A 17,858-nucleotide genomic window follows, 5' to 3' on the forward strand; every position below is an offset into this window, starting at 1 on the left:
AGTGTGTAAAAGGAACAAACTCTTACACTGATAAAGCGTTAAAAACAGATCAAAAGATTTTTATTGTCCATTCACTATATGTGCAGTACATATAGAAAAATCCAAATACTGTTTCTCCCTCACCAAGTGAGAGGTGCCATTAAAATAAAGATAAAAAAAATAGAATAGTAAAACCTATGTACAGATAAGTATTTAAGTATGGCAGCAGCAGAGTGGGCATTAGTGCAAATTTATTTAGTGAGTAAAGTGCAGAATAAAACAGTCCACAGGAGATGGTTACTTAGCAGCAGATGAAAAGTTGGATTTTGTTCCAGGGGCCGGGGGAAGAGGAGGGAGGTAGTGGATGGAGTTCAGCATCCTGACAGCCTGGTGGATGAAGCTGTTTGACAGTCTTGTGGAGCCCAGAGACTCTGGTACCTTCTCCCTGATGGCAGGAGGCTGAAGAAGGTGTGTGAGGGGTGCAAGGTGTCACCAGCAATACTGATGGCTCTGCGGGTGAGACGGGTGTAGAAAATGTCTGTGATGGATGGCAGGGGGGCACCAATGATCTTGCTGGCTGTATTCACTATGCGTTGCAGGGTTTTTTGGCAGGAGGCAGTGCAGCCTCCATACCAGACAACAATGGTCCCTCAGTAGAAGGAGCACATGATGGGGGATGGGACTCGTGCTCTCTTCAGTTTGTGGAGGAAGTAGAGGTGTGTTTGAGCCTTCTTGGCCAGTGATGTGGTGTTGTTGGTCCAGGAGAGGTCCTCCGAGATGTGCACCCCCAGGAACCTAGCTCTGCTCACCCTCTCCACAGCAGCACCATTGATGGTCAGTGGGGGGATGCTGCAGAGGTTTTCTTTTGATTGTTAACAACAATCTCTTTGGTTTTCTCCGTGTTGAGGAACAGATTGTTGTCCTTGCACCACTGGACCAGTTGGCTCACCTCGTTTCTGTAGTTGGCTTTGTCATTGTCGGTGATGAGGCCCACTACAGTCGTGTCGTCTGCAAACTTGATTATGTGGTTGGTGCTGTAGCTGGCCAAGCAGTCGTGGGTCAGCAGGGTGAAGAGCAGGGGGCTGAGCACACACCCTTGTGGGGCCCCTGTGGTCACCGTGATGGTGTTGTTGCTGTACAGTTAGTGGCCTCCCTGTTAAAAAGCCTAGAACCCAGTTGCAGAGAGAGGTTTTGAGTCCAAAGTGTCTGAGTTTTCTGTATTAGCTGCTGGGGGATGATTGTATGCTGAACACTGAATGCTGAACTGAAGTCTAAGAACAGCATCCTCACTGAACATCCAGTGCAGGCAGAATCATTACAGCAAGGAAAAACTGTCCCAGTGTGAAAAAAAATGTGAAAGTTTATTTTTATTCACTACACAACTTTCACAGTCTTTTGAAAAGACTGGAGTACACACTAACAGTCTGGCTTCAGCAGATCTTTGTATGATGACTGAAAGACTGGAGATCACACACTTAACCACTGCACCTGATGAAGGATCACAGACTACATGATTTGTCAAACCAACTAAAGCCAACTGAACACATCAAACAGTTAAAAGGGTAAACAAACTACCAGTTGGTGGCGGTAATGCCACTCTTCTGAAGCTATTTCTTGTGTCCCACCTTCTCTTTTTCATTGGCTGTTGGCAACACCTGTTTGCAGTTGGGTCGGTAATCAGCTCACACTACCTAATTATGTCCATATTAAGCTAAAAAAATTCAAACATGTTTCATTGACTGCGACTGAGGTCGGGTCTGTTCCCCTCACACTCTAACAGATTTTTGTGCTAACTACCCATGCTGACTGTCCCCAACTAGTGCAGACTGGTGCAGACTTTGCCTAAGTGGGAATCGTGGGTAAAATCTGTGTCCTCAGCTTAACCTACATGTCTTTGGACTGTGGGAGACATGGGGACAACACTTTTGTCCAGCAGTCATTGAATGGATGCTTATGAAATTTGGCTCAGACATTCATGTTCCCCTCTGGTCGACTTTAGTTACCATCGCAACTTTAGTCATACATTGATTTTTCTTTCAGCGCCATCATCTGGTCAAATTTTCAGTCTTATGCTCTGGTTCATACTGAAAAACTGAAGCATGTTTCTGGGATTTTCCATATTCAAAAGACTGGATTCTAACAAACACATATGGGTCGCAGTCTGACAGAGATGTAAGTTACAAGCTGACGAGCGGAGAGTGAGTCCATGCGTCCAAGAACAAAACTGAACAAGAAACCAAAAACACCCATGGAGGGAAAAATAACTCAGAATGTGAACTTGAAGGAAAATTAAGGAACTGTTTTGTGGACAACAGCAGCTAAGGTGGAAACTTCATAAGGACACAGAGGGAGGGAATATAAGGGTGAACACAGATGAACTAACAAGGAGACATGGGAACACAGAGACTTAAATACAGAGGAGGTAATGAGGAACAGGTGACACACATCAGGCCGAGGCAGGCAATCACAAAGGAGGGAAAGACACAAAGACAGGAAGCAACACCAGAACAGATACACATGGAATATGACTTCAAAATAAAACAGGAAATACTGAACAGAACCACAAAGAAGCCACAACAGAGTCACTGTGGGGGCCGATCATGAAATGTGATTGATTATTTAGGATAAGACAGCTCTGGTCCTTCAGCTACACCAGGACCAGAATCTTTCTGTGCCCTTGACCATGATGTGTCCCAGTCCTCCTGGACTAAATCTTCTCCTCCTCTTCCTCCTCCTTTTTAGCTGGCTTACTGTCCCCAGTGAAAAAGTAAAATGGCATACAAGATGGCCTTTGGCTTAGGAATCCTTGTTGGTTTCTGTGACAACAAAGACATTTCCCAGTGTTGCTTAGCTGCTAAAAGAACAGATTCCTTCTCTTGTTCTCTAGCTCTCTCCGTAGCAGCCTCCTCCAGCTGCTCCCTGGGTGAGCGTGTTCTGCCTGTGGTGGAGGGAAAAGCCCAGACCTGCAGGCCACCCACAGCAGAACATCGCAGCGTGGAAGCTCCGCAACTCGTTCAATCCATGCCTTAAAGAATGACTGAAAGCTCATGCATTTTTGAGTGTACACATTTCTGAATGTACAGTGTGTGTGTGTGTGTGTGTGTGTGTGTGTGTGTGTGTGTGTGTGTGGTACTCTGTGTACCAGGCTGGGGTCAGTGAGTTTGACGGTCATTTCTTCCCTCCTTACATGACATCCCCATCAAAGATTAACAGTGAGAAAAAATTTGAAGCACTAATGGAGGCACGCGGTGTACTCATATCATGGTGGAGTTACAGCTGTCATCACTAATGCTGCCACTGGGCAACCACACACACACACTGATGTGACTCACACTCTACTGTCCATCGGCTGCTGACAGATGGTGCACAGAGTAGAGCAGGGTTAAAGAATTAGAATCTGCTCATTCCCATAAAAACAACCCACCTCCCACCCTGACACCCCCCCCCAAAAAAGAAAACTGTTAAAAATGAATCGCTCAGCAGCTTTACCACATCTTTTTTCTGTCTGACATCGGACCAGAATAAAAAGTGTGAATCTTTTATGTAATTCTGTTTTATCTAACTATGTAGGTTATTTATTCATTCCTCTGTTTCATTTGCAGAGAAAAGCATGGTCATGTGGAGTTAAACATTTATATAAAGGCAACTCTGGCCCATTTTTGAAAGATAATATCGTTCGGAATTTGTAGGGACAAAAAAAAAACAAAAAAAAAAACAAACAAACCATAAAACAAAAAAAAAAAACCAGCACAGCAGTAATGTCCCAGCAGCTCGCTACCCAGACAGAGACAATCAAGAGGGATCAAATATCAAAGCATCACGACGGCAGTGACTGGCAGAGCTGCATTGCATTACATTACATTACACTGCATTAAAACCAGCAAGAGCTAAATCTCATCCAAAATTAAAGGGTCTGTCCCTTTTAAACAGAGGACTAACAGCATGTTCAGTGCTGAAGTACAAGAGCTGAAAGATGTTTTTTTTTTTTAAGATATGACACATAAGTGTTAACAAGTGTTGTTGAGATATGGTCTGAGAGGGTGGGTTAGAGACAGAGGAGAAGAAGAAGAAGAAGCTCAGTCTTGTCCAGGTTGAGATGTAGGTGATGTCTTCCATACAAGCAGTGAGACGTCCAGCTTACGTGTCGGATGGGGTGACTGAGAAGAATAGCTGGGTGTCGTCGGCGTAGTGGTAGTAGTCAAACAAGTGTATAACAGCACTGATTGTGTAGCGGGAGACGAGGAAAGGGGCCGAAGACGGAGCCAGACAGCCAGTCCGTGAGGACAGAGCAGAGGGAGTTTGCTCTGGCGAGGGTCATCTGAGTTGAGTGGCCTGCTTTAAAAACAGACTGGTTGGGGTTTATCAGACTGTTCTGTAGAGAGTAAGAGAAACAGCGTGCTCTGATGTCTTGGAGAGAAAAGGATAAAGAGATGCAGGTCTGTGGACTGAATCCCTTTGGGCTCCTGGAGCAAACATAAGCTGCTGGGCCCCTGTTTACAATCTGTTTCTCTTGCTCTCTGTGTAGTGTGTGTGTGTCTGTGTGGGCAATAATTGTGGATTATATCTTACACGAGACACGCAGTAAACATCCAGTGTGTGTCAGTTTTTGGTTTTTTTTGTTAGTTAAGATAAGGACTCATCTTTACATGTTAGTCCCTGTGTCACAGCTGTAAAAGGATGAATGGGAAACATTTTACTAAACTTCAGGACAATGTTTGTCTCTGCTGTGGACGTGGAAGGAATAACTGGAGAAAGAGCAGGAAGCCACAGACATTTTCTGTACCTTTGTTTCTCAGTGGAAATTCATTTTCAGTCTTTTTTTAAGATCAGACACTTTTAATGAGCGAGTTCAGCAGACGAGACAGATGCAACACAAGTATGAGAAACGCTTCCTGTAGCTGTTAAGTGTCAAATAAAAAAAAAAACAAAACACAGCACAGGATTTTAACTGTAAAAGTTTATTTTTGATAAAATTAAACAACTTGATACATCATCATATACAGACGGTAGACTGCCTACAGCAAGTTTCACACCTCCAAAATTACATTAAAAAACAGTGAAGCTGGAGGTGAGGTTGATTTTTTTTCCCTCCAGGAATATCATCATCATCATCATTATCATCGTCATCGTGTCCTATAAATATTTGGTACAAAAAAAAAGAATGAATTATAATATAAAGAAAAATATGTGGACATTTTTTTTTGTTTGAAGCCTTCAGAGCAGACCACGGTCACAAAACACAACTGGAACAAACCGCAGCTTTTTACTGGAACTGCCAAAACACAATACAGACCCCTGGTATAAAATCAGAGGAAGAGAAAGTCTAAATCAGGAACTCATCCTGACGTCACACCCCTCACATGGAAACTAATGTTTTTTTTTTTTTAACATGGCACTGAGGTTGATTGTTGTGATTTAATGTAATGGGGTTTTTTTTAATGTGATATCAAAGCAAACGATGAATTCACTTGTTCACGACACGGGCTGAATAAACCTAAGCAAATATACCAGTGAAGGTGGAACACAGTTTCTTTTCTCATGCGTCAAACAAAAGCAGTGAGTGAATCCTGATCTGTGCCAAAAACATAACAACAACATTTGTATCATACCCTCCAACTATGTGAGAAAACAGGTATGTGCAGGAAATAACATGAAGCTGAAAATGAAGATGAAGGACATTCAGTAAATGCTGGCTGTGAAGTAGGTCTGTCACTTTTTCAAAAAATCAGTTTTGAACCAATAAGGAGAGGTAATTTATTGATTGGTCTGCTGTCTGTGAGCTGTCTGCTGCCTTCATTTATTCATTATTCATGTTCACTTCATTCATTTGAAGGCAACTCACACGGCCTCACGCTGGTCCATTCATTTGCCTCTGCCGTCTCTCGGCTGACAAGCTAACAGGTGACTTTGGATTAGTTGCTGTGTTGTGGTAATGTTACCGTAAAGCAGTCGTTCATCTTTCAGTTTCTCCATCTGTGTTGCTGAGTCTAAAATTCTCAGTTGGTTTGGAAGTTACTGAATCCAGCCACAAAATTGTTTTTACACTTTGGTTCAGAAACCAGAGTGGCATCAAGCTGCTGTTGTGGCTAACATGTTACAGAGAGTGACACTAACATCCATTTGGAGTTAGGTTTGTGTCCGTCTGATGAGTGTAATTCAAACAGTCACTCTCCCTTTGGCTGTGTTTTTTTTGTTTTGTCTCCATTGAGTCCTGAGAAAAACTCACTGTCAGCTAAATGTTTTGATATGTTCACCAGGTCGTCATAAATTTTTTCTGGTGTTCGGTGTTGGTCAGGTGGTGGAACACTGAAACCAGCTGCCTGCTGCTGGAAACGAGACTGATGATGATGATAATGCTCGATGTTTGGCTGAACCGGAACAGTGCGGTGAAAACCAAAACAATGAGCCGAAAGACGCTAAAACGCTCGACTGAGCTGAGGAGAACTGCAGAGTTTGTGACAGCAGAGTCTGAATTGTCAAAGAAAAAGTGACAGTCCTACTGTGGTAGGAAGGTAGGTGTCCTTCATGTACATGTTATGAAAATACTTCAGCACTGTTCGACACGTGTCTGTATGAGATCTGAAGTTGTTTTCCATGGGGAAAAAAAACCACTCCAGTAAAATCAAAGATTTACAGAACTTAGTTTGGTTCCAATATAACTCAACCACAGCTCTGACACAATAAACACTTAATCAAGAAGCTAAGAATCTAGAACTGATGCTTTTAACATATAATTTCTTTTAATGGGCAGCACAAAAAAACAAAAAAACAAAAAATCTAAAAACCTGCGTAAACATAAAGAAATCAGTGCATTTAGTCATACGAGTTGTCTTTTACTCTGTGTCCCGAAGAAGGCGACTTTCAAGCGAGGACCCTTCAGAGCAGCTCCTCTGGAATGTTCATTTTGTACAAGATAGCAAAAACGACAAAGAGCAATCATGTAAGAGTTGTCCGCCCCCTCCAGTCTCAGCCAGCCTGCACGGCGTCCACAGTTCAGCTCGAAGGGCAGCAGAAGGGCACTTAGTTAAAAACAAAAAAAAAAAAAAAAACAACCAACAAAAATAGTGTCTTCCCCACACTCCACTTCATATCGGCAGCGGTAAGTGTGTCTGCTCCAGTTCTGAAATAACTACACTGGGGTTTTGTTAACTGACCTGGCTCCAAACGATCCATTCAGTCTGCCCTGAACGGCACATTTAAAGCCACAAGAAACACTCTGCTAAATGGTTATTTGGTGACCCAGGAGAGATTAAAGCCAAACCTGAAAGTCCAGTTTTGATTTTCAACTCCCCTCAGGCCTGAAATGAGTCTTTGAAGAGGTTCACACTGGTGAAACTGAAGATCTTTGGCTCCACCGCTGAGCTGGTTGATTTACATCCCAAAAACAGACATTTTTGGACCTTTGGTCCCTTTTTGAAAAAGACGTGGTATAATCTCCATTTTTGGATCCGTGTGCAGTGAAGGCAGGTCAAAGATCAGGTGGCGTTCTCGAACATCCCATTAAAATGGAATTAACATCTGCCAGCACATCTGTTGGTTCTTCATGTGGAGTGTGTTTGTCTGTGTTTTTAAAAGTTCTTCCGTTTGCTTAAAGCTCTTCAGCAACATTTACAATCTCTTAGGTTGAGTTTGTAGTTGGACCCGGCTGTCCTCGGCCCTGCGCCGCTCAAAATGTTACTGAACTTGTCTTTGACATGGAAATGTGTGCGTGTATATGTGTGTGTGTGTGTGTGTGTGTATACGTGGTATCTTTGTTAGGAGAAGTCACTGTCCTCGCCCCCATACAGGTCAGCTAGTTTCCTGAACCTAGGCCCCCAGTCACTCAGGTAGTGGTAGTCCTGCTCAGCCTCAGACGAAGCTGAGCCCAGCGAGCTCAGTGACTCAGCCACTGAGCCTGCGCCCTCGTAGGCGTAGGTGGCCAGCGAGTCGTACGGCGGTGCTGTCGGGTTACAGTCGTTCTCCAGGACTCTCTGGTTGATGAACTCGCGTACGTCCCCGTTATCCCGTGATGCCAGACTGACTGGCGGCATGATGAGGCCAGAGGCAGCTGGGGCAGGCCGGCAGTGTGGTGGGTACAGGAGGGTGTCGGTGGGGATGATGTCACGCCTCTGTTTGGCAGATTCCTCCAAGGCGGCGGCGGCGTCCGGGTGCCGCAGCGCTCCGATGTCAAAAGCCTGGGTGTCTTCTTCGCCGCCGCCTTCGTCGTTGTAGCTCACCACGTTGTCCCTGACATCCTCCTTGGAGATGATGAGAGGTTCCTGCTTCCTGTGGCGTTTCAACGCCGTGAACAGAACCACGATCACTGAGGAGACAACAGCAGAAAGACATGGTGACATCGCTACAGTGAAGTCATGAAGATTTATTTAGCGACGCTAATGACTTCCCGCATGTAAAACAAGGACTTGTGGCCTACAAGTGAACGCTGGGCTTCTGAAATGCTACATGAACACAACTGACAGCTTAAGTCCACTAAAAGGGTGCGTTGGATTTATGCTGCAGTGCGAAGAAAATGCTACAGGAGAATAGCAGCAGACTGCAGTTGGCTGCCAGGACTAGTTCACCGGCTTTGTTTCATTTTTTTTTAGTAACGGTAACAGGAAGCACTGTATTACGTGACAACGTAAAGACGATCAAGTAAAACAGTAAGGTCTGGTGTGAAAATGTGCATCAAAGCTCATCTCGATACATGCCAACACGTGGAGCTCTAAACAAGGCGTAGACGCATTATATCCCAAAATGAGTGTAAAAACACGGGGGCTGCACAGGCCCCGGTTACAGGCAGCCAGAGAGGAGAGCAGCCTTTGATTTCAGAGAGGGCTCAGCCATAAATAATCATGCAGAACATTTGATTGGCTAAGCTCATGCAGGCTACTTTGAATTTAAATCAAGTAAGAGCAAGAGCACAGTGGCAACAAGAAAGAGCAGACGCGGAGTTAAGGTCAGGGAACTGAAATAACCAATAATGCATACACAATAGCACCGCAAACCACAGCGTGAAATGTCTGCGAAGGAGGAGGAGGAGGAGAGCATGAGCCGCGATGTGAAGGAGAGAGTATCAGATACTGAGAGTAAAGGTGGGACAGAACGAGTATGGCAGTTACTGTACATCATACACAGGAGAGGGGGAGATGAAGATGTCTGGTGGCAGATGAACAGATGCAGAGAAGGGAGAGAAAAAAAAAAGAAATCAGTGATGTGACGGTTGAGGTGATGATGAATACATTCATATGCACATGGATGATACAAAAATACTGCAGCTTGAGGCTGTGTTTTGATGAACACGTTAAATATAATTCCAATTCCACAAAATGCCATTTCTCTAAGGAACCAGACCGGAGTGAAACATTCATGGTATAAATACACGTTTGGAGAAGTTCGATCTACATGTGTTGTCGTGCGGTGAGAACATTAGTGCGTGTATTTTTGCACACGGAGAACACCACAGCAGGACTCAGTAATCAGATCAAACCCCGTCAGCACTCTCTGCTGTAATTTCTTTTCTCTGGTGTTCATTCCAGTGGAGAGCACTTGAAGAACTATTGTAGCTGAATATGAGCAGCAATCCACACTGTAGTTTGCCCTCAGCTCACTTTTGGAACTGCTGGCTATTACATATCCACACCTTCTATTTCAGGGCCACTGGTGGAAATGATGTTCTTACGGATAACCTGCAGGTCTGGGCCACGTGTGACGCTCAGGGGCCAACATGTTGTCATACTAAAGTGTTTTATCATACTGAACTGTGTGCCATGGTGCCAGTGTTATACTCTATCATGGTTTATCACAGTGTATTGCATCATCCTGGGTCACACTGCATCACATGGTGTTATATTGTATAGTATAATCTTATGCCATATTGCATTTTTTGTACTGTGTCGTAACATAATATGTTGAATTGTGTTGTATCCAGCCTCATATCACATTACACTGTACTGTATTGCATCTTTGTGTTGTATTGTGTCGTTCTGTTGGATCAAATCATGCTGTATTGTGTAGTGTCACGTCATGTTGTATTATATTGGTTTGTATCATACTGTTTCTTGTTTGATATCACAAAGTGATGTATTGTATAGTTTCATATCATATAGGTTCAAGGTCATACTGTATTGTGCCTTGTCGTATTTGTATTGTACTGCGTTGTATCATTCTGTATGGCCCTGTGTTGTATTGTACAGTGTCACTGTCATATTGTGTGGCACCACACAGTGTAGTAGTATCCAAAGTTGTATTGTAACATAACTTGTCATTTTGCATTGTGTTGTTTTAAGTGGTACCATGTTGTATGGTGCTGTGTTGTTCTGTGTCAGTACAGTCTGGACTGTACTGTGGTGATGAAGCTGTATCTCCTGCATCACAAACATTAAACAACACGAAGACGCTCTGTTCTCTCTGTGATACACGTAATAAAACGTCAGTCTGTGTTGAACAGGACTGGGCTCACTCTGATTCTAACATTTGTCTGACTAAAATAATCAGATTAAAGAATCTGCATGACCACTTCTTTCATACAGCGTTGCCTTAACTAGGTTTAGGAGGAGTTATTACTGTGTATGTAAACTCAGGGTGTGTGTGTGTGTGTGTTGATGGCTGGCTGCTCTCATCTCTCTGCGCTCATGCAAGTGTGGACACTGCATTACAGCACTGCCTACCTCCTGTGTGTGTCTGTGTGTGTGTTTCCACTAAGTCTGCAATGACTGCACCTTCAGAGGCATAAATATGTATTCATTTTCCCAGCAGCTCACTGGACTGTGACCGCTGCATGAATAAGAGGATAAGTGGGGATGTGGTGGCAGACGAGATGTGCTCATTTCCATACGAGGTTTGATTCTGACAAGCAGCAGCAGACTGGAGCTCTGAACCAACATTGTTTTCCATTACAGCAAATGAGGGAGTACAATGGCTGCTTGTGCTTATGATACAGTGCAAATGGAACCACCACGTTGTGTGGATGTGTTTAATGTCATATGTGTTGTAACGGTTCTTCTATTTGATTTTTATGCAAAAATATGATATAATTTTTTTGTGCGTTATATGCAAACGTGTATGTTCCTTTGTTTAATTCTTTTTCTGAAAACAAACTTTTTGGGTTTTATCTTTAGTATAGAGGAGGGCTAGGAGTAGAAAAAGTTACTATTGTTTGTCTTATTTGTGTGACTCAATAGAAAAAGTACTGCTGGTGCTGGAGGCTGGCTTTGGAAGCTTTTTGGCATTTTATTTATAATGATTTATTTGTATTTATTTTTCATTCAGTTTTACTTGTATTTACTTTGTATTATGCAATGTATTTTTGTGGTTTACCCATATTATAAAAAAATGACATAACAGCTACATCAAATGATTTTTTTTCCTGAAACAGCTAAGCAAAAACTCCATCTGCTGAGGAAGACAGGGATACACCACCTGGACTGGTATCAGGTCCAACGCTGACCTTATCAGGGCAAATCAGTCATTGGCCATGATGTGGCTGATCCGTATTAACTACAACGTCTTTGCCAATGTCATTATAAAATTATTTAGAGAGCTTTTCCTAATGTATTATTATAGTATTACAATATTATTATTGAATTACTAAAACATTTCTTTAGTCACAGAGGGCTGCCAGCTCAGTTTTTAGTGCCACAGCAATCTCTGGCTTTGTGTTACTGTAAATAAAACTAATTCCAAAGATAAAGTGGATCTACACTCACTCATTTTCTCACATTACCACACAAATCTTCTACTACTTCTACTATACATATACAATGTATTTTTTTCATATTCTAGTGCAATCACTTTCTTTTGGTGTTACCCTGTGTTGGTCGAACAGAAAACTGCTGGTGGATCCTGATGTACTCAAACATCACACACACACACATTTTTCTCATACTTACTCAGCAGAATGATGGCACACAGGAGGATGGCGATGAGTGCGCCAGTGCTGAGGCCAGGAGAGCTGCTGAGAGCCTCGGAATTACACAGCTCCATGTTGCCTTCACGGTCGCAGGTGCACACCCTCACAGTGAGGGTCCCGGTGCTGCTCTGCATGGGGTAGTCGCCGTCAGTAATCACCACAGGAACCAGGTAGACGCTCTGGTGAAGGCGGCTATAGCTGGCTCGACGTGTCATGATGCCGGCAGTGTTATCTGAGTTCGAAAAAAAATTCCTGTTAGGAGATCAGTGTGGCACACCTGCCGTGCGCAGTGCGTCTGATACTTTGTCACACAGCAGAGGTGTGAATAAAAATCAATTTATTACCAGGTTGGAGAGAGAAATGTGGGTGCAACAAGGCATTAGTCACTCACTTCTACCTCACTGAGGAGACAAAGCACGGGAATAAATCCGTTTTATGACGTGGGGAAAAGGAACTATCAAAAAACAATATATTCACTTACCCCCTACAAAAAATTTACAATAACAAATCAAGAAGCTTAGATGAACTGTCGATAGGGTACACTGCTTCAGAACATCCAAACAGCTGATCACATTACAGAAACAAAGCTGTTTCTCACCTCACTAATGTGGAAATCAGCAACTTTCACATCTTCAAATCACAAATCTAATCAATCATCTTCTTCTTTTTTTTTTTTTTACCTCTCTTTATGCGCTAATAGGAAACTGCATTTAGTCACAAAGTGCCTGGATCATAATCACTAAATGTGTAGTATCACAATAATTATAATATTCTGAGTAAACAGAACTGCTTTCATTCATGAGCGACCTGCCAGGCTCTGGATGTATGATGCTGCTGATAACAGCGGGTACTGTAAACAGTGGTGCAGCTGACACATTGGTTGTGTGTGTATACTCCTTTTTTTCTCCGATGACTTATTTTATTGTTTTTGTTTATCAGTGGGAAAGATAAAAAGGCTCTTCCTTTGTGAAAGATATTGAAGCAGTTCACAAAGCCTGTTCCATGATATTTATGGGATTAATTTAATGCACTGTATCAGAAGGCCCGTGTCTGGTGAAGCGTTACCTACCTCCATTGTCTCGGACAGTGAAGTTGCTGCGGTGCGTCCCCTCAGGAGCCAGGCTGAAGAAAAACTTGTGTCCCGACGACGGCTCATCGGCATCAACAGCACTTACTGTCTGGATCCGCTGTCAGAGACACCAACATCCATTAGCAAGGACATCCCAGTGGAGTTAAGTGAATTAAGAGCAGTCAATGAGTGGAAAAACACTGGGAGGGTTAGAGGTTCCATTCACAGTGACAGTACAAGCTGCTGCGCTCGCTGCGTGTGCCAGCAGAAAAGCTTGGAAATCATCAGGATCATGTGTCTGTGCCAAATAAGCCGTTAATATCTCTGTCAACAGTACAGCTCATAAAATGATATATTACACTGACACAGGATAATGAACTGCACATTGCTGCTTAGTTTACTGAAGCAATTCAATGAAACGGCAAATTCCATATTTTACTTATCATATATGTCTAGTTTCCGTTTTTTTCAGTTCCTGTGCTGCTGCTTTACACATGGTAACGACGCAGCTCGTCAACATGTTTCTTCAGTCATTCTAATCAGCGTGTTGCTTTTCTACACGATTATTAGTTTGAAATCATGTCAGCGCCATTTTCTTGGTGACTAAGTCTATAATTTCTTTGCCATCCTTCAGTATTTCCTTTAGTTAAAATGTGACTAAATACCCTGACAGAGGAGAAGTGGATTATGCTAACGTTGCGGTTTCAGAAGTTTTCTTTCGGGTGTTTTGATGCTTCTTCCCCACAGCGTAAACTTGTCACCATTGCTATCCATTGTAGCCGACTCAATTCAAGCTGAGCACAGCTGCTGTTCTCTGTGAAAGAGCACGCTGCAAACTTTTTTACAGCTACCTTTCAAGTCTACAGGGAGTGAGAGCTTCACACTCCAAAGATAAATTCTGGGTGGGGAAATCGCTTTAAGTTGACAGCAGATCTCCGTGTAATCTCAGTGGCTTTCTGGGTGTTGGATGGATTCAAATTTAGAAACAATGAGCTTATGGGTAAAATGAGCTCCAGTTATGAAATAAACACTAGGCATCCAGATATGTACTATCTGTGTTATTTAAAAAAAAAAAAAAACAACAGCTTAGGGCTGGGTATGGATATCAACAGGACACCTTTGTTATCAATAGCATACATACATCTTAGATATTTCACCTTTTTCTATTTAACAAAATATACCAGCATACATAGACAGAGAGATAGATATACTTTACTCATCTCTTAAGAGAATTTTTTAAGTAGTGTTAGTGTTAAATAAGGAAGGTTACCTAAATAAAATATAATCTAATGTTAGCCAGTGAACGCTAATGTTGGTTTGTGTCTGCTGGACAAAGCACTGACTGTTATTGCTGCTGTTTTTGGTAACTGTTGTTGGGGGAGTTGTGTTTTTGTTCCTGTAATTTCTCAGCTCGTGACTGCATATGTTTTTTTTTTTGTGCTTTTTTAACTCGGGTCTAGTTGAATAGGAGAAACTAGCTGAGAGATTAAAGGCTTTAACAAAGATCTGTGCCAATAACACACACGTGCACACACACACACACACACACACACACACACACACACACACACGCTGAACAAATCTGGAACCTGAGGGAAGCAGTGGAGGATATCCAGTGAACAAATACTTGATGATTAACAGTGATGGGCAGATGAAAGGGCAGAGGAATTAAAGGATGAAAGGGTGGCAGGATGACAGGGCTGTGCGCAGATCAATGGCAGGAAGCCACCATACTGAAGAACGTCAAGCTGATGTTGGGTGTACGCGTGTGTGGCATCAGCATTGTAACTGCACCGAATGGTGTTTTGTTGTCTCGTGTTTAACCTGTCATGTGTGTCTGTGCTTGTGTGTCCACACATACAGATTTGTGTTTTTATCCTATTCATTGTTAAATTATATTAGATACATAATATGTTTATGTGTGTGTGTATGTATAAAACCCTATCTACAACACTTGAAATGTGAAAGCTCCTGTCAGGGTCCATGACAGATTAGCTCATCAGCTACCACAAAGGAAGAACCCAAGAATCCTCAAGGACCACAAGCAATCAGCCCCTCAGGGCCAGGACTGTGTGTGTCTATAGTATGTGCACATGTACAAGCTCGAGCACTTTAATGCAATGAATCATATCAAGTGGTATTACAGCAGAGCACAGTTGCACTAAGTACTGTTTAAAGCACTGCAATTCAGATATCTGAAGGATAAAATATTCAGAGTTACAAAGGTCTAACAAAGGCAAAGTCTGTTCCCCTTGGACTGTAAAGTCAGTCGATTAGGAAGCTCGAGGGGAAGCTAATTAAAAATGATGTACTGTATGTCAATACCTTAATTGGCTCATTGGCTGTGTAACACCAAAAAACAGGGAATAAAAGTTAGTTCTCCACAAAAAAAACCCCTCAAAACCATGAGAAAGGAAACATTCCTGATTCATGGAGCCGTTTGTGTAAGTTAAAAAACACACAGATTGCACTGATGCACTTTTATGCTTCTGATGTGAAAAATCCTCTAATAAAACCCGGAGACATGTTGGCCTATATTCATCAAACCCAGTACAAGGGTCACTGTGGTGGCAATGGCTGATTCCATGTGAATGCAGTGTTTTTCTGTTCATAAAAGGGGATTACCAGCTCACTTTAGCCTCTTGGACTCAGCATGTCCCATAAGTGATTCACAAAAGCCATCACTGCATAATAACTGCGGTACCACCTGCTATGGGCGGGCTGTAGAACCAGCTTCAGATTCTGTATGGGAGGTCATTCCAGTTCAACGTTCCACACAGAGCCCCATTATCAATCAGTGGTCGCTACTAATGAGAGTCTTAGAAACCTGATCTGTGTTTATATACTGCAAATACAAACTTATGCATACTGAGTATTTTATAAGCTGATTCCAGTCATTTCAGACTCACTCATTCATTCATTCATTCATTCATTATCCCCTTAAGGGTCATGGAAGCCAATCCCAGTCAATGTTGGGCAAGAGGCAGGGTCTCCAGTCTATCACAGGGCTGACACGTAGAGACAAACAAGCATTCACACACACATTCATGGACAATGGACAATTTAGAGTCACCAGTTAACCTAAACCGTATGTCTCTGAACTGTGGGAAGAAGCCGGACGACCTGGAGGGAACCCACAGTGACGGGTCGACAAACACAATCAGTCAGATGATCGGACAGGTTGTAAACAAATAGTTTGTCTGTATTATCTAAAGCACTTTATATAAATTGAAAGGAAGAGCAGCTGGAATGTCTTTAACTCACTGTCCGAGAAAACTGTGCACACACGTAGAGGAGGTCAAAGCTGAAAGAGGAAGTCAAGATGTAAACTGTGATGGATGCTAAAAATAGAAAGTCTGGGTAACAACTTCACTGTTCATCTCTGTTTTCTCTTGATGCTCCTCCCACTTTCCACACTAAACTAGCCTCTCTGGCCTTAAGTTCCATTTGAAGATCTCTATTCAAAGCTCAAAGGCTGAAGCTCTGTAGGAGCTGGATGATTCAGCAGGAGAATGACCCTAAACATCAAACTGAATCTACTACAGAATGACTTCAATCAAAGAAAATCCACCTATTTTTAGTGACCCAGTCGGAACTTTACCCAACAGAGATGCTGTGGAATGACCTCAGAGAGCCGAGGAGGTTCGACCAGTTATTAAATCCAACGTTCGCTTACTGTTTCTACCAGTATTGTTAATTTTTGATGGGTGTGATCAATAAAAAGACTGACATGACTGACATTACTACAGAAAACCAGTTCATTTCAGAGGGTTCACATCCTTTTCCTTGTCACTGTATGTGCATGGAGTTTGCTATAAAGGAAGAGCTAAATGAACTATTTTTTTATAGCAGGAACACTCTCATATGAAAGCTGAACTACTTAAAACTGTGTGTTCCTGATCAATATGTCCAACACCAGCCAGACAGCCAGACTCACAGCAGCTAAGTGTTTATAGAGTTAGAATAACACTATTTTTAGTGTCTTTAAGATGATGTTAGTGTTACACGGATGGGATTATTATGTCAATTTTTTAAAATCTAATATACTTTCTCCCTTACAGTGCAGTCCTGTCTTGTTCCACTGCCTGGCCCAGCCTGTCATTTCTCCCCACAGAGAGCCCCTGCTGGCTCAGGTGAATAATTAGCAGCTTCTCCATAAATCCTCAGCAGCCACACTAACTAGCTGATTGCTGAGGAAATAACCTGTGTTTAAAGCAGGATGTAATGAAATTACTGCTTTTTTTTTTTGTTTTTTTTTTTTGTTTAATAAATTGCTATTACTGTTTTGTTTGCCAACAAGAAGCACAAAGAAAAAGGCATGGACCTAAAGTGAGGCTCTGATAGGGCAGCAGTACTCTGTTTCTACTTTGGAGCGGTTTCAGGTACAATACATAGATTTGCTTTGCTTTGAGGTTAACGAGGATTTTAATTAACCTTCTGCCATTGCTTTTGCTGGTAAAAAATGACAAACATAGCAGGTGAGACATCACTAGTTAATGTTAATTCTGTGAGTAAGTTAATGAAGCAAAAACATTTGGTTGATGTGCCACCTGCGTGATTTTTCAGTTTAGAAAAACCAACAAAGTGGAGAGTTTTCTCTGGTGAAATGACTTTGCTGCTTCATACCCATTTTCAGGAGTGAGACTCTTACAGTTAAACCTTCACATGCATCGTCTTATTCATTTAAGCTCATCAACTTCATAGTTTGTTTGGAGCAAGAACATCATGAAAAATAAGAAGTGCTACAGTCAGTAGGCTGCAGCTGTTATTTTAACATAGATACATATCTAATCAACACGTTACATCCTCAGCTCCTCAGCTCGTTTTCAGGTTGTAGCTGGGTGTGAAAAATAATTAGGTTACCACTCAAAAAGGAACTGTGTCCACCTTTCCACCAGCAACAGATTTAAAATACTCTGG

At 42.3% G+C, this 17,858-nt stretch overlaps 1 protein-coding gene across 1 annotated transcript in view; it reads right to left on the reverse strand.

Annotated features, from left to right (window-relative positions):
- Positions 1–4,941: 4,941 nt before the first annotated feature.
- The window catches only part of LOC121193154 (cadherin-6-like), a 70,977-nt gene continuing 58,060 nt past the window's right edge, over positions 4,942–17,858 (reverse strand). The window contains exons 10-12 of the mRNA XM_041055336.1: positions 12,939–13,056; positions 11,850–12,101; positions 4,942–8,281 (exon numbers count right to left, since the gene is read on the reverse strand). Coding sequence (XP_040911270.1) covers positions 7,734–8,281; positions 11,850–12,101; positions 12,939–13,056 — 918 coding nt within the window. The 3' untranslated portion in view covers positions 4,942–7,733. The remainder of the gene's footprint in view (positions 8,282–11,849; positions 12,102–12,938; positions 13,057–17,858) is intronic.

This window comes from Toxotes jaculatrix, chromosome 14, assembly GCF_017976425.1.
Source record: "Toxotes jaculatrix isolate fToxJac2 chromosome 14, fToxJac2.pri, whole genome shotgun sequence".
NCBI lineage: Eukaryota > Metazoa > Chordata > Actinopteri > Toxotidae > Toxotes > Toxotes jaculatrix.